Consider the following 25580-nt stretch of genomic DNA (forward strand, 5'->3'; position numbering starts at 1 on the left):
TCATATTATTCAAATCGAACGAAATGATTTATCGTATTAATTGAGAACCGAGAACTTGATCCCATTTTTTTTTTTGCTGATTGCAAAAATATAGAACAGCGATATTAAATCGAGCACGATCATTTCGCGATTTCCATGTATGTGTGAATGATTATTTCAAGTTTTACACACTTAGCTTGTTTAATTCAATCGAGAAGTGCAAAAATGGATATTTAGTTCTAGAATCAAATCAAATCGACCATGTCACATCTAGATTTCGATTAATTCTTAGACTAGATGAAAGATAAATTTCTGGATGTATAACATTCGCACACTTCCAAGAGATAATCTCAGCCAGACGTGCAAATTTTTTTCTCTCTCTTTCTCTCTCCCTCTCTTTCTTTTTCTCAAAGTTTCTTTCGAAATGGATAAAACACTATTTCGGAATATATATTCTCGCGCGCATGTGTCCTATATAAAAACTCGCTATTTCCATCCTATACTTTTGTTTCTCTTTCCTCTTATTTCTTTAATATAACATTACGTTATACAAATATCTTATGCCGCCCCATGACTGCGGTGTTTCCTTCTTTTGCAGTTTATAAGAAAGACCAACGGAAAATAGCGTTTTTTTAATTACAGTCGTCAAGTGAAAAGTTTCTAGACGAAACAGTATTTTTCGCTGCTTCGTTACACGCGTTTACTTCTATGTTAAATAGAAATACAAATACCTGGGATTGCGGGCTCGCCATTGCTCATATCGCATGCAAAATGCGTGCGCGGTTTAACGTATAAGTATGTACGTATACACATAAAGATGTAACATGCATATATATGTATATGTGTGTATATGTACATATATCCACGTATATCATGTATGAGATAATAATGATAACAATAACAACGACATAATAATTAATGGTGATAATGGTAATTACAATAAATGTAATAATATTGATATTATAACCAGGATAATTGTTACAATTGTTTACAGTGTCCGAAAGGAACATCACTTTCAGACTTTTCGAGGCATAATCGGATTGCACGACGCGTAATTAAACACCATCGTAAGTAAACAGCATCGTTCTGCGAGTCTTACGAGAATAAAAGAAAAATGAAGAAAAGGAAAAAAAGAAGGAAAAAATAATCCGTACTTTGCGCATCTTCCGATGTGCGCATTATCCGTTTGCAAACAAACTGAAATGAACGAATAAATATGAAATATCCAAGCAAATAATTACATCATGTAAATTCTCATAAGACGAGTTCGAATTTTAAGTATTTTAATAGTATAAAAAAAAAAAATAAGAAAAATCAAATAAAGATTAACAGCGAATCGAGTTAGGTAAAACCAAGATTTGATGCTAACAAAAATTTGCATCAACAGCAAAAAGTGATAATACGAAAGTAACGTTAAAGTTAATACGAATAATCTTGGTCCTACGCGTTGGATCCTTACGCATCGATAAGACTAGTTTGGTCATCGATCGGATCGTTTTTTCGATGACCGACATTATACTTTGTCATTACTTATCAGTCGAACCGGTCTGTACCTCAAAATACTTCCATACAGCACGGAATTTGCAACAATATTGCTGCAATGTTGCAGCAGGGTTGCTGCAACTTTTGTGCTGTAAGGGTTGTGATCATGCACTGACGCACGCATGTATACGCATGTATATCGTATGTTAATTCGTAGGTCGCGAGATGCAGACCATCCTTGAAACATGCATCAATGACAAATCAGAGTTTAAAGCGAAATGACGGACATCGTTACAAATACGCACGCAATTTTTTACCGTTTAAACCGCAGCTAATTTGTCATCATTACAACATATATCTTCCAAATACTTACACAACATAATCGCTAATTGATAATTTTCACGAAGAATATGCTTAAATTTCATTTATAATTTCATTGAAAAAAAACAGCAGTTTGCCTCTTTCGCTTAAATTCGAGTCACATTTAACACAAAGATCGCTTATGCGATCTTTAGAATTAGAGAAGCCGAACGTTCGCTTGAAAGAATGAATTTATACGAAAGAACGATAATGATAATGACAAGAGACACACGATAGAATATTTGAAAAATTCGCTTTGCCCTTTTGTCGTCCCGCTAAATTTATCACTATGGATCTCGGGATTCGATTACATCTCTCATACAAAGATATGTTCATCTATAATACAAAAGAGTTAGTGGGAACAATTGGATAAATTTCTAATGAAAGTAACGATATTGTAGCTGCTTTCAGTCGGATATCTTGACCGAGCTTTTTTTACTCGCGCGACGTTTACTTACAAACGTGAGTCAGTGCGAGCGTAGCCACACGTATCTTTTTCTTCTTCATATATTCTCGGATACGTGTATCCGTATTTCTATGTATAGACGCGAGATAACTAAAATCTACAACATGTGATGTTAACGTAATCGCGAGAAGCCTTGTATAATTCTCGTTAGTCCTCGAGAGCTGTCATTCGTGCGCAAAGAGTACAAGTACGGTAATCTCATCACGTCGATACAAATCAGACAAGAAAGCACAACGACGAGATACATCGTCGAACACATTGGAGCTCGAGATTTCTCGTCGCACCTCTTCGTTACGCGATACTAATTACGCGATGATCGGCACTGACGAGAGATCGTCATACTCGGGAGAAACGCGGAGAAAGAGATTACGATACGCGAGCTAAGATGGAAAATGAGCAAACCGCTACGGAATGTGTGAGAAATCTGGAGATTATACTTACATATATATAATACGTAGTTTACACTATATGTACCATGCCAGTGGTGCAATCAACGCGATTTCGCAGCCTGATAATAGAGAAAGATAATAGAGAAAGAGCAGAGATAAAAAAGAACGAGAGAGGTAAAGAGAAAAATTATGGAAAGACAAAATTCTGAAAGAGAAGAATATCGAAAGGATCTCCCGAATGTCGATTACGCCACTGTACGGTGTATCCATATCAGAAAAAAATTCGGAATGAACTCGTTGAAAATCATGCTATTGCTGACACATGGAGATGTTGACACAGAATGAGAGATTACGATAATATCTGATAAAGGAAGAGACTCTTGAAGGATACATGACCCAACGGAGAAATCCGATTAAATTTCTTTTTTTCTGATACGAGTACAAACACCTGCACACTTCGCATTGATATAATGCAATAATTTATTACTCTATTGTGTATGGTTTCAATTTGAATTCTTATGAGATTTAATAAGTTGCAAACAACTTTCAGCGAGCATCGCGAGAGACGTCCTTCTCCGCGCGTTTGAAAAAACTCTTCGATATGAATCAACTGTGAAATACGCGAATAACGCTGCAATAATTTGTAATTATAATTTGTAATTATAATCATAATAACAGTGCGTCGCATGCGCGCGCGGACGTGTGCTTCTCCGGACTTTCAATCGATGTGAAAAGATATCTAAAAAATGAGAATATATATCGATACTTTAGTCACTCGATTTCATTAACGTTCGTAAAACTCGTATTTATAAACGTTTATAATAATAAAGACCGCGTTACACGTATATGTACACACACGCGCGTGCATGCACACCCAGGCCCATACATACGCACAGGCACATACATACGCACACGCACGTCGCACACCCAAGCACAAACACACGCGCACGCACGCACACAAACACATACACAAACAAAATGTAACACGGTCTATGCTATACATATACATATATATATGTGTATATATATATACATATATATAATTGTATATACATACATATGCACATAATATATGTATATATACCTATATATAAATAACATTTTGAATTTATTTGAACGTGAATGTGTGTCAATTGTGGCGTTTGTCACGTTTAAAAAAAAAAAAGGAGATTATGCCGATCGTCGCAGCCTATAGACAAAATTTTCAATTTATCGATCGATAGACAAGAGTAAAGAATAGATACTCTCCTCTTTTCTTTTTACTCCCGGCGACAACGACGGCGATAGCAATAATACAGTAAGAATAATAATATAGCAATAGTAGTAATAGTATAGTAGTAATAATAGTAATGGTAACAGTAGTAATAGTAGTTGCAGCAGTAGTAGTTATAGCAGTAATAGTGGTAATCGTTAACATTAATGATAATCGTGTAATAACAATAATAATAAATCAATGAATCTTTTTTTTTTATACAACAACCACACGTAGAAGCGACAAATTAGAGTAGTAGAAATAACTATTTCTTAATCTCGCAATTTTATATTTATATTTATATCTCTATATATATTTATATATAATGTATATCTGCTATATACATATACGTATGTATGCACATATATATATTGTATACATACATATACACGTACACACGTATACATATACATATAATCCTATTTGTATCCTTGTCTCAATATATATGTATGCGTAGATGTGGAGCGCGCACGTGCGACCACACGAATGTAGTGCAGTTCCATCGTTTGGAAAAGCGCATTTATCGTGTTTACAATGCACGCCGGACGACATGCGATCGCTTAATAAGTTCGTTCTTCTCTAAACAATATATCAGAACGAGAAAATATAATATATAGGAACGAGGGAGAGACATATTTTACGTGAAATCTTCGAGAAACGCCGAGAAAAATAAAAAGAAAAACTTGGCAAACACGGCGCTGAAACATTCACTCTAATATCTAATAACGAATGATCGTTAGTAATGATTAGATAATAATGTATTAGTTAATTAATGATTCTACGAATTTGCAACTTTTGTGCACGCGCTTATACTCATATACATAATATACAGTGACTCGCATTAATATTCGGACATCATGATACTTTAGAAATTATTACCTTCTAAACATGATTTTTGTTGGAGTAAGAAATTTACGGCTTTTGTTTTAAATTGAAAAATTCATTATAGTTATTAGAAATATAAATTTTATTTCTATAATTACATTTATATGATACAGTTTCGAATATATTAAACTATAGACAGAATTTTGCTTAATTCTGGTATCGCAAAAATATTCGGACACTTAACAAGATATAATAATATAAACGATATGATAATATATGAATGAAATGATAATAATTTTAATATTTTGTTGGATAACCTTTTTGTTTAGTAACGTGCTATAAATATTTTATTGTAATTTTAATTCTTCTTTTGATCTTGTAGACGTAATCCGAATGTTATGATCTAATAAATTCCATAAATTTTCTATGGGATTTAAATCTGATGACTGTGGTGGAGGATGTAATACTTTTGGACAATTGTATAATAAATATTCTTGCACTATTCGCGATTTCTGTTTTGGTAATCATTGTCTTGATAAAATTTGAAGCTACCTCGTATATTCATACTATTAGCACTTTTTATTAAATTGTCTTTTAGAATATTTAAATATTTATTTTTATCCAAATTCCGTCAATAAAAACTAATTCATCCACTCCTTTACCTGAAATACTACCTCAAACCATTAAACTTCTACCGCCGTGTGTCATAGTTGGCTTCAAATTTTTCAGTTTGAATTCTTCGTTTGCTTTTCGCCATTTTCCGTCCGTCAGATCAAAAAATGTTAAATTTGCTCTCATCAACGAATATTACATCCCACCATATTTGTTCTTTAGAAATAAATTCCTTGGCGAAAATTAATCTTTTTTTCCGATTCGCTTCATTTATGAACGGCTTTTTACGAGCAACTCTACCGTTGTAATCACTTTCTTTTAATGCTCGACGAACTGTATTAGGATGTATCTTCTTGCTAGTCTCTTCGTATAATTCTGAGGTCAATTTTGTAGCACTTAATCCAAGATTTACTTTTATTTTCCTAATTAATTTATCCCTAATTAATTTAGTGAGGCAAGTAATTTTCCGATGTACTTTCTGAGGTATTGATTCAATGCGATCTTCACGAACATATCTTTTTATAATATCCGCTACCGTATTCTTACTCAAATTTATTAATTTACGATTTCTCGATATGATTTGCCTTTTTTATGAAAAATAACAAGTTGGCGTTTATCAAATGAATTATTTTTGCCTTTACGTCCCATTTTCACTGTTAACTTGTGTGATCTTGGGGAAATTAATAAGTCACATATTTTGTAGGACTTACTTCACGGTAAACAAGTCAGGAATAAACTAACTTGATTTTCGAGGATCAGTAAATATAAAATATATTGAGTGTCCGAATATTTTTGCAATTATAAAATTAAGGATTAACTTATTTAATATTTTTTATATTGAAAACTATATTAGTTAAAGAAAATTAATGTTTTTTACATCTATAATGAGCGTTTCCAATGCTTAAAAAACCGTAAATTTCTTAATCCTATAAAAACTATATTTAAAAAAAAAAATAATTTCTTTATTATTATGATGTCCGAATATTAATGCGAGTCACTGTATATGTATGTGTATATTTCCTTTATATATATATATATATATATATACACATACATATATATATGTATATATATATATATAATGTTACATACACACATACACACATATACACACACATTCACACATATAACAAAATGGCAAAAATGTTCCTCCTGATTTCTTGTAAATGGAGAGATTTCTACTACGATTCCCCATTCATAAAATTGTATTATTATTTATACGCATTTATAAGTTATAATAGTAATAGAGAATATACGAATGTGTAGAAAGATTCGTCATATTAATGAAGTACATTCGACAAAAAATGTTTGGATTCGTAATTATTTTGGATAGGAATCCACTCATTCCCTAATTTCTCACGATTAGTGAAATCCATTCGTCGCATATTGCAACTTGTTACTGTGGTGTTTATATATATCTTTTAGATTCTCCAAGTAATTCAATAAATATATGCCTATATATAACATTAATAATGCAGAGAAAGAGAGAGAGAGAGAGAGAGAGAGAGGGGCGGGAGAGACGGAGAGGATGAGAGGGGGAAGGAGAGAAACAGAGATATGTGACAGAAGTAAATTGTATTTTTTTCGGCATTTTTTCATAACATTTTGTTTGCTTTTCCATTTTTCTTTTTTCTTTCCTCTTTTAGACGGGTAGCACAGATTCTTACACAACGCATAACACATAATACTTAAAAAAATGAGCCAATAAAAATTTTTCGTTTTCTTCCTTTCCATGAAATAAAGAATTCTGATTGATTGAATTTCTTATGTCTTATGTGTTACGTGCTTTATGCAAGTCTGTGCTGCCCGCTTTATCCTTAATTCTTTTATTTGTGTGGAAGATGATTTTTCTTTTCTAATATTTTTTCGTTAATCATTTTTATGTGTACATAGAAATACAAGATTTATTTGACAAATGAAATTAGAAGACTGAGCTAAAAGAGTAAAGATAATAGGAAATATTTTGTATGATTTATCCGTTTACTGTATATGTGAATATATCACAACATCCACCGTTCAAAATAACCGGATATACAAATACGCCAGTCATCAAAGTGCCTGACAATCATAAAATGAGACAGTTAAAGATTATTTCTTTCTCTCTATCTAGGACGGTCACGCGCATTATGTGTTTTCTTTAAATGCGTGTGAAGGGAGGAAAGGGAAAGAAGGTATATTTTTCCGCAGCGAGATGCAATCTATCAAACATCGGCGAGTTCGTCGATTAATAAATTTATTATCGTCTCAGTGATATTCGCTATTCAGAAGGAACATTACGAAGGATTTGATATCGCGTGGTATATACTTCCTCATGACAGCATAATCGTGTACATTTCGAATCGCTGTTAATCTCGCAATAGAAATAATTGAAGCTTATATATGTCAAACTTACGCTACGTTAAATATGAAGCTCGAAATACTTTCTTGAACATTACTAGGTAAAAATGCAATTCTCTAAAAGAGATATCAGATTTATCTCACGTGACGGATATATTTTTCCTATATCATGTTTTTCCTATATCTTCTTTTTTCGTTCAAGTTCTACGTCGCGATATTATCATTGATTCATTAAATGGTATTTGTGCATTCGAAAGATACATCCGGTGTTAAGAGACTGAGTCGATAGAACGTGTCGAACATATGCGCCATGCGAATCTATTTATCAAGAAGAAATTTAAAAATTAGTTAATAAGTCTTATCGTTAATGAAATAAATAGAAACGATCTTTTGCAGATTTTCGATCGCATCTCGCCACATTTTCTCTCTCGTCGCACGTGTCTAGATGCAGCTCCGTATCTCGCCAAGATGAGACGAGAGCGAAAGCCGAAGAAAGGAATTACATGAAGAAATATGCTGGACGTTCATCAACGCAAACACGGCGTGGCATCCAGTCGCAATTTTCGATCGCGATTCCATTCCATTGCTCTGCCTCACCACGTCGCACCGTTTTCTCTCTCTCTCCCCCTCCCTCTCTCCCCCTCTCTCTCTCCTGTCTCTCTATCTCTCTTATGTCGATACTTGGATACTTGTTCTTTCTCCCGCTCTTACTCCTCTTCTCGTTCCATCACGACCGTCGCTGTCTCCGTCGATGCCCAGCATCGATCCGAGTCGACTCTATCGCCACTTCCTCTTCCTGCTTTCCGTCTCTCTTCGCCGTCTCCGACGACTCGTTTCATCTGCCATTGTGCTATTCATTTTATCCGACTCTGTTTATTACATTTCCTCGCAATTCAAATTTTCCAACTTTGCTGATGATGCTTGACGATACATGAAACATCGACGCGAGTTTGATTGCGATAGCGGTTTCATTATCTCTTTGTCACACACGCGATGACTTGTCTCGATATCACAATTCTATTTGGAGGATCCGCTTGCCGTCTTGAGAAATCGACGTTAGTCTTGCTTTCAAGAACCGAAGAAGAAGACGCGTCGTCGCGCAAGATACGAAACCAAAACGGACGATGTTAAGATGCCAGCGAAACGAATGATCGGAGTGCATGTGCATGAACGTTGCAGCCCAGAAATTTCCCTTGTTCTCTCTCTCTCTCTCTCTCCTCTCTCTTTCTCTCCGCCGTGATCGCGTTCATCAACCGACAATGGACAGTGTCTACCTCGTGTCCTCGGTGCTCGTTACAAATACAATCGATTGACCGACTCTCTCTGCTCTTTTCTCGCGCTTCCAATGATTCGCGCATATTTCCCTCGTCGAGGCTCCGAGGCACACTTGGTGCGGTGGGTGTGCACGCGTAAATATAGGTAGTAAGTACGCTGAGCAGGTACTGGAGCAAGTAATACATGCCGGCGGATGCGTCACATCTTCGGTTTTGTCGCGTTTGGTACTATATGTTAATGTATTTGTATTCGTGTGTTACTGTTGTAGCGTTACTATGTTCTCTGCCTCTCGAATACCGCATTACGTCGTTGTGTGTTCTCTTCGTTCTTATGTAACTTCGTTCTTATGTACGTGTTTTATGTGTGTGTGTGTGTGTGTGTGTGTGTGTGTGTGTGTGTGAGGATGCCCGCGTACGTTGTGTTCCACATTCCTAACATTTCGTTACTTCATTCGCGCTCTATCGGGGGATAACGAGCATTCGCCGAGAGCGGCAGCAGGACAGTCCTCTTGGCCGATTTATTTGTGGTTGAAAGAGAACGGGGATGGACCCGTCACCGCGCTTCGATGAAAATGCACGTTCTGCCATTTGTTGTCCCTCTTGTGCCACACGCGGCTTTCCTCACTTTGCTGGGTATGCGCTACGCCTTGTCTGAGGATCAAAACGAAAGGAAAATGTATACGATAGTACGAAACTTGAGCTAAATTATTTTACGAGACACGGACATATCGTCTTCGAAAATTGCAATACTAGCTATCTCCAGTACAGAGAGAATTATAAAATAACACTTGTGCAACAATGGAATCTTACAATTGTTGAAACGGATGGTGAAGAATAATTTTGTCTCCTCGAATATCAAATAAAAACTTGAAAGCTATTATTTATAACGAATTAAAAACTATTATTTGTAAGAAATTAATATGTAACGCAAAGAATTTGAATAAATTATGACTTTTTTAAATCTTCGACCACATCGGTGCAGATCACGCTCAACTATCTTTTCGTACTCGTTTATATGTACTCACTTGTCCATGTATTGTGTCAGCCTGACATACGCGATGCAAGCAGCATCCTCGCCCAGCAAATGAACATGGGGGTTCAGGATTGTCGTATTGACCGCCTTACAGTTTTTCCCCAAGACTGCTTAGGATATTGACAGGAAATAAAGTGAAAAGTTACTCGAATACCGTGATTTATATTAACATGCGACATAAAACAAGTGCTGTATACAAGTGAAAATATTGCAGAGAAACAAACAAATGAGAGAGGGATGAAAGAAAAGAAAACAAGCGGAAAGAGATCAACTATTACTGTCTCTGATGGGTACCACGGAATACGAAGAAAAATAGAGAGCCAGACAAATAAAAATTGTATATTTCGAAGAAAATTCTACGTTACGCAAAACCAAACAAGCTTTGCGCTGCATGGAAAAATTTTTAAATTGCTCATGCAAAGTCTTTTGATTTATTCATTACGATAGAAATTTAATTCATTTTCATAAAATCTGAATTTCCAAAGTCGAAAAATATAAGAGAATATTTATAAATATCCAGGAAACTCATTTTACAGAAATAACTATTTTCTCGTTATTAATACTGCAACGTTTTAGTATGTACACTTTTTATTATATGATGTTTTAATATAAATACACATTAAATATTCTAGAAGAATAGAATCTCTTCTAAAATCCACTTTTTAGATATTAAAGTTATAAAACAGAATGATAAAATTACAAAAAGTGCGTAACCTTTTTTTTACTAATTTAAAATTTATTGATGCTACAATGTTATGTTTATATTTTATTTTATCGAATATATTGTATCTACTATATTGTATCTAAATTGTGTCTATATAAAAAATTACTGTCTATAAAAAAAAATAAAATTTTACAATGATGATGCCAATGAGTCATAATTACCATTATCAAAGTAAAATTTGTGAAAATCCATTCCCTCGACTAAATTACCTAGAGCCTCCGGCTCGAATGCGGTCAGATGTGGATCACAGATTTTCCTGGAAGCACAAAAGAAATTAATGTATCTCTTTCATTGTAATAATTTTATAATGATACTTTTATTTCTATCATATCGGTTTTTAATAGTACATTGTTCGAAACGAAATGAAAAATTTCTCTGTTGAAGGAAAAACGATTCCAAATTAATCGAGAGATACATATGCATACATGTGTATACATATCTTTCAATTAATTTGGAATCATTTTTCCTTCAGCAGAAAGATTTTCTTGTTCCATTAAAAAAAAATCTAAAGTAATATTTGAAAACAGTAGCCGAGGCTTTTTTATTCAGTATAAGATATATCAGATATATCAGGCATATCAAGTTTATCAGGTTTATGTTTTTTTTGTATCAGCCTATATGTATACAGTATTATCGGGAGCATCGGCTATTTCTACCAGATTAATCGCCAATCCTCCAAATTCAATTTTAAATGATACATATGATGAAATGTAAATATATATTGTAGTAATAGTGATTTAACAAATATAAAATGTAAAACAAAAATATTGATATCCATGTAAAAAGCTTCATCGAATAATGTATTCTTTAACCAAAACTTTATACATGATATCTCGAATTTTTCTATTTTCAATATTTTAAAAATCAGAATATCCTTTAAATAATCTGAAATTTTTTCTCGTTGACGTTAGAAAAAATCTATTAAGCATCGTAAACTTATCAGTATTTGAGCAATTTTCGTTACAAACGTACAGGATGATCCTTCGAATCCTTCTTTAACAAACGATTGTATCGTTACTTACGTGTATGCCTCAAAATCTCCGGTGTTGATGCTCTCGATCAATTGCTCAGTCATCTTGATGATTTCCTGTCGGCGTGCTGGAACCGTCAATAGATCAATGAATCAATCGGTCCGTGCCGAGGCGTTCAGCACGCCCATTGGGCTTACCGACATATTATACGGCACAAACACAGTCGCATGCACTTAATTTTTTCGTCAACTTTTCTAAAGCCCTACACCATTGCGGCCCCTGGTTGTGCATAAGAACAAGCCATACTCGCGCAATTAATTTCTGTGTAATTCGTAGATTCGGATTCTTGTCAAAGAACAATACATATAGCCTAATCGAAACGACTAATTAAAGCAGTAAAATTTGAAAAAATGAGCGCTCACAGTTTTATACTTAATTTTGATATAAAAAAAAATGTAAAAATTTCTAACAGTTAAAACTGTTATACAATTAAATACTAATAATTTCATAAATATAGCGAAAATAACTTGCGGGAAAATCTATAATTAATTAATCGATTACAGTAAATTGATATTAAAGTGAAGAAAATATACAGATAATAAGAAATAATATTATTTACTTGTCAATGCGCGCGTTTAACATAATGCATGTATTAAAATAAAAATACAAGATACTCGGCTGATACAAGTGACCCTTTTTCACTTGGCTAACATCAGAGCTCTTTCGCGCTCTCAATGATTCGTGATTACGAAATCACAAGCGCACAATGCACGATCGCGTCTAATTCAGTGATCGTTTCGTGTCGATTGAATGGTGAGATCCGAGAGAGTAACTCGAATTGCCAAATTGGCGATTGAGCAACGCAGCGCGTGTCTCGCGTTTCTGTCATTCTCTTCAACGGCCTTTCCCCTCAGGCTCATTCAGGCTGTCGCTTCATTCACTCAACAAGTACATCCATCCACATGTTCATCGATGCACACTTCACCTGCGAACCTCCTGACTTTTCGATCGTATTCGTGCTCTCCTCGTCTCGGTATGTTTCATGCGTAACGCGTGCACGCATCAATTCGACGGTGCGTCTAAATTGTTTCGATCTCCGTTAGGAACGAACGGCCATTCGTTGGATTAATGATTACGAAAAAAATAGATCACTGAGCACTTCCTTTGTATTTATTGTAAATTATTTCTTGTAAAAATTATCTTATATTATGCATGGATATCCAAATTAAAGTTCATATAGCTTTCGAATCACAATAAATTAATATTTGATTGTATATACCGTTTAATCTAACGATGCGTTCGTCGATATTACTTACGTAGATCGGCAATGTATATGAAAATTGCGATCATTCCTTAAATGCCTCAACAATTGAAGCATAGTTTCATGAAGAGACTTGAAAAGTGTTCGGAGATCGCAAGAGATACAGTATACGCTATTATTTCGCGTTTTTAATCATCGGAAATTGTATGTTGTATAATATATATTTATTAGAAATCAATCAATTTTGCATTGATCTTCAGTTTTTCTCGAGAGATAAATTCAAGACCTCACATCGGAATGAATCATCGTAATTCTTAGATACGTCTTATTATTATTAAATCACGCGAAATAAACGCGATTGCGCGTTTCAAAGTAACGATACGAGAGATATCATGGTGAAAAATAATAATGAAAAAACAGATTGAAGAAAATTTTACTTTGGCAATGAATTATCGTTCTACGATTTGTAGAATACCACTACCACCATCACACAACCGCCAATCTTACTACGTTACTATGTCTGCTATTGTCCTAACTAATTAATTAAACTTTACCGCACCTCGGTATTCTATTACGAAGTCCACCATTCCCCGGTCTCTGATCGATCTATCTTTAGACATTTATCGTCGTATTAAGCAAGTAGTAACACACTCCTCTTCCGTAGCTCTATATATTTTACTATTACATGGCAGCAATTACGTAGATTACATAAGAGTAGCGCAAACTTTACTCAGTAGGCACTTTGCATCATAAAGCATAGTTGTGGTATCCTAGAATTCGCTCGACAGAAATGTTTTAAATAAATCGGAATTTTTTTCAATATTATTCTCGACACAATATACGAGATCTAAAAACTCGATCGGGATTTTAAGAACAAGTTTTCTTCGTAATAAAATTCCGAGTAATAATGTTCCTCGCAAGAGGAAACATTGCGATTGTATTGCGTTATTATTTAATAAATCATTATTACTTGATAATCTTTCGTATGGATCATAGAAAATATAATTTATGTATATTATATTATACGAATTACGACATGCGGCCATATTTCGTATTAATATTGTAAACCGTGTGATATCGGTCAGTAAGGCTTTTGGAGAGAGAAAACACATTGCGTTAAAGAAGAACTAAAGTACTTTATAAGAATTCATTCAGTATAAGTAATTCCTGTAATTAGTTATATTAAAAAGATATATAATATATTAAAACTCTTAAACTAATTAAAATTAGTCTTAATTAAAAAGTAATCCAATTCAGTTTTAACTCCTTTTCTTTTGGCAACATGCTTTCTCTCATAAACTCCTAAACAATAAAACTAACAAGTCGAAGAGAGTACGAGTACTTCCTCGATTCGTTCCGACTTGATTTTTCTTGGTCGATTCGTCGCTTACATACGACGTAATTTCGCACTTTACCTGAGCATTGGGAGTTGGTTGAAAGCTGGCTGCAGGTCTTGATAGGACACACGATTCTTATGTCTACAAGCAATATATATATCCCTTTCGTATTAAAAAAATGGGCAAGACGGATATTTTCAAGACAATACTCAAGCTGCTGTACAAACACGAAGAGGATTAAGCTTCGTTCATATTAAACTGCTTCATATTTGTAAGTATCCGTTTTCTGCGAGTAACGCACAGAGAATCTCGTTAATTCTCTATATATACATATATACATGTATAACCAAACTTATTAACGTAATTTATCAATGTAATATAATATGTACACGTATGTAATATGGTAACTCATTTCATATACAAGAGAAATGTATTCCAGTCCGTTTATTGAAGATTATAATAATGAAAATGATAATTAGCATGCATAATAGCATGTAAGCACGAAATGTTCACGGAAGTCTAGCATAATAACATCTCTCAATTTTTAATTCTATCGAAATGTAAAAGCTATTAGCTTAATCCTCACGTGCGGTATCGTCTAAAAGGATTAACCGTCTCCCCCGAGAGTTCTCATCATTATCCATTTTCTTATCTTCCTCTTGGTTTGCGTTTCCGTCGTCCAATCGAGTTTGCTATATTATGTTAGATTTTGTGTAAATATTATCGCTGGTCGATGTGGCAGCACTATTTTTATATGTGTGTGTTTTATATGTGTGGTGCATATAATTAATAAACGCAAACATGCTTTCTATATTTGTTTTTCATTTTAGATGCAATGTGGCATTTGGATTCGATTGGATCCTCCTGTCCCTTCTATGATTCGGCATGATTTCCTATGTTCCGATTGAATCCAGATTAAATAGTATGCGTGCATGCGAACGCAAATTGTATAAAAGACAATTACAAAGTCGAGATGAATTGGTAAGAGGCTTCAATCGTATGCGCTCAGAGAATCTTAATCACGTTACTTGCGGATCGTGGATTAGAGCCAGTATTTACTGCGATTCAACTCCAACGAACATTGGAGCATCGGGTTAATTAGTTTCCAACTTGTTTTATATATATGTATATTACGTATTAGTATATATAGTGCGCCTATTTCCTGTTAGAAGTCATCTTCAGATTCAATCCATTATTAAAAAGCAAATGTGAACCTGTGAATCTCATACTTTCCAATTATCGAAGCAATATATTTAGAAAAGGATTTTTTTTACATGAAAAATATCGTAAAAGATATATTGATTTAATAAACCAAGAGATTCGACCGAAATAATTTTTCGTGAATATCAAAACCCCAAAAATTGTGATATAAACCGATCTTACAATTCTAAAATTTTATTTCGACCGATAATATTACAAATAATCCGCGTAATGTAAATTTGTTCTAAGATAAGTACGAGAAGCTAATCGATAGCAATCAAATCAGGTAGATAAAATATATATATGTGCAGACGATTTAGTCAGTCTGAGTTACTTACTATTTGCTTGCGACAGAGACAATGTTACGTTGAATATATGATGGATAAAGATAAAATATAATCAAGGAAATTCAATCTAGTAATTAATATGATTATGAATGATAATCTGAAATATAGATATTCATCGTGATCAGATAATCAGATTGAATTTATACAATTAGATGAGAATTGTAAAAATTGTAGAAATTGTAAGAATTAATTTTGTCCCTTAATTTTCTCATCAGAATTTCCATTGAAACTCTTAGAGGTCAGATGTTCGTTTTTCTTAATTGATACATTCCTACGTATTACCTTCGTTATTATAAAATCTTATATGCAACGAAATTGAAAAATTAAAGAAAAAAATTGAATTCTCTCCACGTAGAAAAAATTGCCTTTTGACTTACAATTAATCAATGAGGGCATTCAGTAAGCTCTTACATCTAATTGAAATATTTAATGTTAAATCTAAAAATATTAAATCAAACAGGTGCAAAAGCTCACTGAGCGCTCAGAGAGCATTTGCAGCCTACTGAATGCAGCTAATAAATACGATGGTAAGATATTTTATAAAATTTTATTTTTATTTCTCTTAAAAAATTAGTTATCTGATCATACGTAAAAGGTTTCATAAAAACAACATAGCGTATTAATTAAAAAATAACATTATTGCTACATTTTTTTCTATTTATTTGAACACGACATTTTACTAAATTCTTCTAATCTCAAAATCTTTTTGTTTATGATACGATTTAAATACTCTTCCTTTTGTTCTTTTTAGTGTTGTCCGTTGTGAAAATATTTAAAGGAAGCACAAGGCGGTTTACACGAATTTTAAAGTAAACTGCAAGACGTGGGGCTCCAACATGGTGATTGCTGCGTGTTCCTCTCCCTCGCATTTATTCCGAGCTTACGGGCGTCAACGGTTTTCTTACCGTCTTCGGGATCCTCGTCGAGGACGCAGCCTGTCCGGGATGCGTGTCCGTCGGCAACGCTCATCCGTCGTGCTTCCCGTTCTGCACGGTTTTTTTTTTTTTTTTTTTTTTTGCGGAGTAGGTGCATGCAGGCGCACACAAAAAGGTGCGCGATCGTAAGGCGGTACGCGAAACACGTGCAGCATGCAGAAACACACAGAGATACAAACAAACAAAAACAAATTGGTAACTCAATGCCGTCCGCGCGAAAAAGGAGTGCCGATAACTCGAAGCTTTGTCGATAATCGCATTTTGATTAATTGGAGACGTCAAGAGTACAAAGTATATACGTGGAGTTTATAACTGAAAAAACGATATTTAAATAGAGATATATTTAAACAAAGAGAATTTTGGATAAATCAAATGTGATACTAAATCCTCGCAGATCACAATCGTTCTTTTGAATTTTATTGTTTTGGATTATGTTGTATCCGATGAGAATATCCGTTTATATTTCAACCTCTCCTCTGGGATTTAGAGCAATCTCTAATTTAATTTCCTAAATTCATAATGCGGTATTCAAAAATACCAATTGCGCACTTTTGTGCATTAATCTCATCGGGCACGCTATTTAAGTATCAACATTGGTAATTGCATTAATGTCAATTGTCTGGATCACGCAGGAGACAGTTAATTGACATAATGGCGGTCAAGGTGATGTCCCTCGTCCGATAATATCACAGAAGCTTGTCCGTCAGATTAAATCGAGCTTGCGAGGTATCGGCTCAATGATAATCAGGATAAGTCTCGATTGCGAGTAAAAAGGATAGAGGGTGGAGAACATAAATTTATGTGCGTTGACGGTGCTCGGAAATTTTCTCGGTACGTTCGAATTACATTTTTATATTTTTTTTCCTTTTTTTTATTAATAAAACGCGAGCTTCGCAAAAAAATACATTACACATGAATTGAATACATGTCGTCGATATCCTTCTGTTTAACATTTATTTATATCCAACAAGCGACCCATTGCGAAAATGGAAACACGTGCGGTTACAATTTTCGTTTACTATTCTTTAACAATATCTTCCAACACGTAGCGAGATTTTATTAACAATAAGCTTAAAATAATTCTGCACACAAAAAAATATCCATTCTATTGCTAAGAAAAGTGGTATTTCAATTTATTTTCATCCTTTTAAGTTTAATTATCTTTAACAAAGAAGATTTTCATGATAGTGATCTTAAAATGTACTCATCATAAATTTTAGGAAAACTCATTATTATGTATCTACTAAAAACAAGAATTTATTTTCTTTTGAGGAATATTATAAAATTGATCGAAGAAGCGACTTTATATAATAAACAAATTGAATTTGTTTTAATTTAATAATCTTGATTGAAGTATTAAACATACCACAGAATATATTTTAAATAAATTTGATGTTTTTTTTTCAAACTTATGATAGGTTTGCGGATAAATAAATTTTTTTAAATACTTGAAACAAGTAATTATTACCTGTGTGCTGCAAGCAAACTAGAAAAAAAACAAAAGATATTGGAGCACGACGATAAAAATGACTTCTGAGCGCATTTCACTTATTAATTAACGGCTTTTCGTTTATATCGGTCCTATCAAATATATTTGTGTTCACGTTTATTTACTATAACGTTGTTTATTGCATTGATCATAAATTGGGCTCGTCGACCAAAACGGACCGAGCTGTAATTAATCCCATTATTTTTGCACATACATTTCGCTTTATTCGTAAGCGTAGAGAAAACATAACTGAATCGTTTTCCATAAATCATAACAAACATTAATGCCGATTATTTATAGATGGTGCAAATGAATGCGTGGTTTTCGGGTAATACTTCTGTCTAACCGTCTCGTAAATATCCTACGCGATCATATTCTCCGATTTCGCTCAGCGTTAAATGTAATGGCTTATCGCCATTTTTACAGCAACTATGCAAACCTCTGCTATGACGAATATCTGTATAACAGCCGTATAAGAATTCAAATCTAAATCTTCATCAATCGAGGAATTCAATAAAAAGAAGCAACTAATCATTAATCGTCGATCATTAATCAATCTTACAAACTTGAATTAAGAATTGACAAAGGAATCCGAACGGCGGATTAAAAATAAACGGAAAATCGATGCTTTAACAATTTGATAGACAACATCACAGATATATATATATATATATATATATATATATATATATATATATACACACGTAATAATGATAAAAAAATAACTGATTGAATTTCTATAGCATGCAGCGACGCTCGAGAACGAGTTAAGAGATCGTTTCCACCCTCTAGGAAGAAGGGAAGAGTATCAAGATAGAAGGAAACGTGCCAGATTATCGTGCTACAGACCGGTGGGTGAGGAGGAATCCTGGCGTCGCGATGCTATCGGCTCGTTGCTACCATTCGCCTGATGGCTGATACTGGCCGGCGACGATGGTGACGCGCCGACTTGGCTGTTCTGGCTGTTGTTGCTGCTACCGCTGCTGCTACCGCTTCCTGCGCTGCCAGCTAGTCATGCAATCAACCAACCAAACACGAGCTAGTGTCAACGTCAAAGAAGCCATTGCACGTCGCGTCGTATTCGCGTCTCGTCACATCGCGTAATCGCGCGTCCGATTCTCTAGACTGGCGACGCTCTTTAGATCGATTGCTCCTCGCCTTTCGCGGATTCTCGTCTCTCTTTATTCAATGATAAAATATCTATTCAATGAGAAATCAATATTATCTTGAAATTCTCCACATTTGTACATTTTCATTGTTTGGTACACTTTAAGATTGTCGATTGTCAAAAGCGTTTGATTTAGAATCTTTTTGAGTAAATTTTTAAGTCAATTTTAAATTAACTAAGTTATAACTCAGAAATTCTCATCCAAAAGATTTACAACTTTTTATAGAATAATTTACATAATAATTTGAAGCAAAACAACGGAGAGAAATAATTTATTTCGGTGTAACAAGTAATTTTGTAATTCGTAATGCAAAAAATTGTTGCAAATCGTAGTTAGAAAATATTAGGCGCGTGATGTGTAATAAATAAAATATACTTTCGACAATATGCATCAATAAAAAATTTCAATTGCAAGTATATAACAGGACTATAAGAGGAAAATCATTTTATTTGACAAATTTGTTGCATCTAATGTACTGATATTAGTGTCAACCTTACTATTTATGTCATTTATGTCGTTGCAGTTTGTATTTCTCTACTTGCTTGTCAGATCCATTCCATTTGCAGAAACTTAAACGAGAACGAACGTGGCTAGCAAGATGGTGTAAAACGCGATCGATCATCGCGTCGTCTATTCCCGACGCTCGAATCCGTAAATAATAAAGATCCGACGAAAGAGCGGAGGAGCAAGGGAAGTCATCGATATCGCCGGAAGAGCAAGACGGAAGAGCGAATGCAAATCAGTATATTTTATACTATTTTATAACTGTGTGAGTCTTGTTTGACGGAGAGAGGTGAAACTTGGGAAATGTAAGGAGAAATCATTGAATGATCGTCCAATCAATCGATATGTATGAATCGATTCGTCAGACAGTATTGTCTACGTATGTAAACAGTCTAGGAGAAATCGAGGAGAGGCACAAAGAAACGACAATAAAGAGAAAGATTCGTTTTTCTCTCGTTTCCATCGCCTCGAAAGGGTCTCGTCGGCTGAGGATATTATCTAATGTCTAAAAAAAAAATCAACGAGTGCGTGAGTGAACGTGTAACGTGAATGTATAGCGAACGCGAAAAGAACGAACAAGTTGTTGGATAAAATTAAAAGGCGTGAGAAAGCGTGAACGATTAAAGACAAATAATACAGAGGAGCAAGAAACATATATACATAATAACGATTCTTGTGACGTAAGTATACATTATGTAATAAACCAAAAATTTGTTTATAATAAATTTCAAATCATGCTGCGGCTTTTTAAAGCAGAAACGACTAGACCGATTCCTGCTTCGTCCTCATTTAACAGATTATTGCTATGCATCGGTTATACAGCAGCATACATACACATATATGTATATATGTACACACATGTACACGTGTCTCTATATGTGCTCTCTACTAAAGAATCTCGATAAAACGTGGAAGCAGAAATGGGTCATCCGGCTTGGGTAACCTTACCGATTCGTCGATCAGACTGCTGTTAGTTGCGCTTTAGCATCTCCTTCCAGTGTACGTGCCTATTTCTCATCCTGCGACACGAGAGAAAGAGAGAAAGAAAGAAGAAGAGAGGAATGGTAGGAAGAAAGAGAGGAATGGTAGGAAGAAAGAGAGGAATGGTAGGAAGAAAGAGGGGAGGGGGAGGGGAGGGAGAGAGACTACGACATCAAGTGACAATTGTTCTGTAGAATGACTTCGTGAAGATATGCTTCCATGATTTGAAAAATTAAACAATTCGAGCAAGCAGCAATTGATACCTATCACACTTTCAATTTATATGATGTTATACGATTTGTAATTAATACATCCATATTAATGCTTTTTTTAATCTACAATTCTGAGATAAAACTTATATTATTCTCTGATTATATTTATTCTCTGATTTTTTTCTCTATTTTCATTCAGATCACAATGCGGCAGGTGATGCTTTGATATCGAGTATAAACATAGATCATTGAAAAATTCTGCAAAATGTCGGTTGACAAAAGTTTGGTGCGGTGAAATAATTCTTGAATAAAGAGATGTTAACAAAAGCTATCGTGACTGTATCTTATTCTAATCATGATTTGATAAATTCAATTATAAAATTCTATTATAAAATGTAAAGCAAATTTAATTCGATTAAAGCTTATTTGCATTTCAACAAACTTAATTGTCACCTCTTCAAGCACACCATTCTCACAGTTCATTATTTCACACGTGAGATTGAAAGATTAAATTCAAAAAGCATACGATTTATATAACAGGAGAAGAATTTCTCATATTGAGATGAAAAAAATAATAAATTTTTAAAAGTTTCACATCCGGAAGATCGGAATTCGCGATAACCTCTCCGAAACACATTTCTGTTGCAAAACATTTCGAATAAATATATTTCAAGGACAATGGCAAATATTCGATACTTTTAAGAAAAATATCGTTGCAATCCCATGTTTTACTTTTCTTCAATTCACATTCATTACCTTCATCTGACGTAATCAATAGCAATCGTAATAAAAACTAGATGAATTCATTTTCGTGGCTAAATAAAAGGTTATTTACTTATCACCAAACGATTCTTCTCTACCGCTATACTTTTCTTTTGGTGCATTTAAGAATAATTTCACTAACTTTGAAATCTATAAGCATAGAGAGAGTGAGATTCAAAGATATCGAGAGATTTGTCTTTAAATTCATAGGCTTCAAAAATAATTTACATTCCATAAATACTATTATTCATAAAGTTTAAACACACAATCGTCCTAAATTTTTATCTCGAGAATATAATTAAAAAAAATTCCTTGACAGTGTAGAGCCGCAAAGAATTAAAAAGTAAGACATGAAGACCCAGTTTACCCTGCATTTCATTTCAACATCGAATTAAAATCCTGAATTTACCTTGGGCCCCTTGAAGAAGAACCGCGGCAATTCCGAGGGGGTTGCCCGTATTCTGAATCTGGGCTTGGACCTGGGCCTGAATCTGGGTCTGGTTCTGATTCGGGGCCTGTTTGTTCGCCATGGTTGTGGCCGCGCCGACCATCCTGGAGAACGCGGACATTGTCGCGGGGCTGCTCGGAGGTGTACCTTGATGGGACGAGCCAAGAGCTTTTGTTTTGGAGGGAGATTTTTTTTTTTTTTTTTTTTTTTTTAGAGGGGGCACCAATCAGTAACAACACGGGTGAAAAAACGGAAATGATCACAAAGCGCAAAAGGCAAGAAGCAAATTCTGCGAAGCGACTGTTGTCGCAACGCGCCATCTAATTATTTGAATCTTGATGATATCAAGAATAATGTGCGAAGAAAGAAATCTTGAATATCGATCAATTATTACAAAGGGCGCGTTCGAAACAATGTGAAGTCACGAAGCCACACTCCACTAATTGGATCAAGTCATATAATGTTATTATTATCGAGCTAATTTGTGTTAATTGTAAACAGGTTAACATGTTTATTGAGCATTATTGAGCAACATTAGTCTGGCAAACATAATGCTAAAATTAGTTCCCGAGAAATCTCAGAACCAGACAGAAATATAGAATTGGTGAAATAGGGAAATATTAGCAGAATTAGTTAAAAAGAATTTGTTCAAAGAATTAAAGAAGAAATTTTAATTTCATCGGGATCATTGCGTGTCATAGATTATAGGGAAAAAGAGAGAGAAAGAGAGTAAGAGACAAAGGAACGGCGTCAATTATTTGCCATGATCTTACAAATGGAATAATGTGATCCCACGCAAATTTTCGTTCAAATTTGCGTCCTATAGACAAAATTTATTCTTGAAACAGAAACCTAGAAGCGCGTTTGTATATGTAATCGTGCATATATAATCCGACTATATGTAGCGTTTAGCCATAATGAAAGTTCATTTTGCATAAGATATTGTTACAGTTTGCAATTAATATAGAACATTAACGATCGGTATACAAAACATTTCCGCAGATTCTCGTATTTTGTTAATAAATTCTTTGACTATTCAGAATAGAGATTTTCTTAAAATTATGTAGTTGCTAAAGAATCAATTATTCAAGATTTAAATTTGAAGATAAACGTAAATTTATTTTTAAGATGACTTTGACAAAAGTTTAATTCAAGGATACAAAGATATTTAAAGTTAAATCTCTTTCAAGTCGACACTTCTTTCCCTCCCCCCCCTAACAGAGAGAAATCAATTTAATATTTAATTGATGAAAGATTGATAAACATAATCCGCAAAACGAGCTCAAAATATACTAAAGAAATTCAGACTCACATCGTGAAAAATTATTGTAATTATAATAAAATTAAGTTCGATATTTGTTCTAAGAAATAAATAATACTTACAAAAGTGATTATTTTTACTAAATTATTCCAAACTAAATTCTAAAGAAAAAATTCATCGAGAAATATTTTTATTATCAATTTCCTGAATTAAGCTAATATAAGAGTAAAATATAATTGTGCGTAACAAAATTACAAGGAAGAACAGAACTCTCCAGAAACTCACCGTAATTCTCTGTGTATTTGGACGAGCTGGGTATGGTATTAGCCATCACGATTATGTTCTGCGCGGTAATTTTCCAAAATTAAATTATACGCGAACGGCACACAATGTTATTGTAATAGTGGCACAATATCAAATGCAAAAATTGTTTATTTACAAGGAAACGAAAGTAAATCCTTTTGGTAACACCAGAATATTTGTGAAATATTTGTGAAATAATTGACACTCAAAATCGACAGAGCCGAGCTTGTCGAGCTTGTCGAGCGACTCGATTCACTTGCGAGGTGGGTCGAACGTACATACAACGACGTTTTGAACCGCTGCCGATCTATTTTCAAGTAATGCCAAGCGGCCAGGTATTTTTGTTGACAGTACGTCTGAGGAGTGCGCGAGGCGGAGCGAAATCACGACGCTTTCCGTAGAGAAATTCGCCGACCAGACGAAAAAAATGAGAAACAATGCGTATATGTGTACATTGTTAGTAACTAGTTAAAATTTCTCTCGAGTTCTTTGACAACGAAAACGAAATTTCGAAACGACAGCCTCGTATTATGTGAAAAAGGTTACGTAATGCAGTGTAAATTTTCAAGTGCAGAGAAATCAAGATATGTATATTATATTCTGGAAATAGTATCTACGCTAATATAACGAATTGCTTACGTATTTTTTCTTATTGATCGAAGTAAGTAACGTGTGAAATATTAATTATTGTGTACTGATGGAAATAAGATGATAATTATCATTGCAGCGATTTATGGATCAACCTTTGTATTTACTGCGTGGTTAATTTTACATAGGCTTAAACTATCCACGTTGAGCTTACACTTGAGTAAACTCCCTGCGTTAGTTAGTTTGAATTATAAATCGAGTTAATTATAACTTTCGAGTTAATTACCACTGTGCACTGTAGCGGCGCCTTCATGCCGCTCTCATTATGACATAGTTGTAACTAATTTGGCGGCAAAGACTTCATTATATACATTTATATGCTCGTAAAACATCGACAATTATTGTTAATATTAGCTCATTATTTTATTATATTTAGTTTTTATTTTAGTTAATTATATCTGAATTTTTATTCCTATTCTATTTAATTGCGATTATAAATATCAATGACACAACTTGTTTACGCGGTTTGATTATAGATAAGATTCTCCAATAAAAGAAGAAAAACAATCAAATTTAAATATATGTAATTTATAATTATTAAATATATGTAACTTAGAACTACAAAGATGTAAGAATAATTATAGGTAAAGTAAAAAATATTACGTATATTTTATATTCTCTTTTTTCCGAAGAGATCTTTCCTTGCTTTATGATTTATATTCTTTTGATTATAAGCAAGAAGAAATTAGGAGAGTTAGTGAAATGAAATTAATAATAGTAATGTGTGTGGAACACTGGAATTAATAAATTAATTGCCGCATCACGATCCAATTAGACACAGACATTTAAATAAATTGTTTCAAAGGATACGTCGTTCTGTCACGTAACGCATTTCATGGGATTCGATGATCAGTTTGATCGACGTCAATCACAATGATTTATCAAACAACAATCTCTAACTACACTCGCATTAACTATGAGATGCTATGAATTTCGCTATTGTGAAGCGTATCGAGAGAAGGCTCAGGAGGATCCTCAGTTAAGATTACGGGATTAATTTTAAATTGATTAGAAGGGGA

General features: G+C 34.0%; 1 protein-coding gene across 28 annotated transcripts in view; it reads right to left on the reverse strand.

Moving 5' to 3' along the window:
- Positions 1–894: 894 nt before the first annotated feature.
- Positions 895–25580, reverse strand: part of CaMKII (Calcium/calmodulin-dependent protein kinase II) — a 111505-nt gene continuing 86819 nt past the window's right edge. For 6 of the 28 annotated variants that reach the window (XM_087413234.1, XM_011060828.2, XM_087413231.1 and 3 more), the window contains 6 exons: positions 22311–22496; positions 19123–19281; positions 11756–11831; positions 10895–10989; positions 10002–10119; positions 895–9627 (listed from right to left, as the gene is read on the reverse strand). In XM_087413234.1, the coding sequence (XP_087269360.1) occupies positions 9495–9627; positions 10002–10119; positions 10895–10989; positions 11756–11831; positions 19123–19281; positions 22311–22496 (767 nt within the window). In that variant the 3' untranslated portion in view covers positions 895–9494. Of the gene's footprint in view, positions 9628–10001; positions 10120–10894; positions 10990–11755; positions 11832–14380; positions 14444–16394; positions 16836–19122; positions 19282–22310; positions 22497–25580 lie in introns of those variants that run through there. The other 22 variants (XM_087413246.1, XM_087413239.1, XM_087413243.1 and 19 more) reach the window with 12 other exon arrangements.

This window comes from Acromyrmex echinatior, chromosome 14 (assembly GCF_024713525.1).
Source record: "Acromyrmex echinatior isolate Ae372 chromosome 14, ASM2471352v2, whole genome shotgun sequence".
Taxonomy (NCBI): Eukaryota; Metazoa; Arthropoda; class Insecta; order Hymenoptera; family Formicidae; genus Acromyrmex; species Acromyrmex echinatior.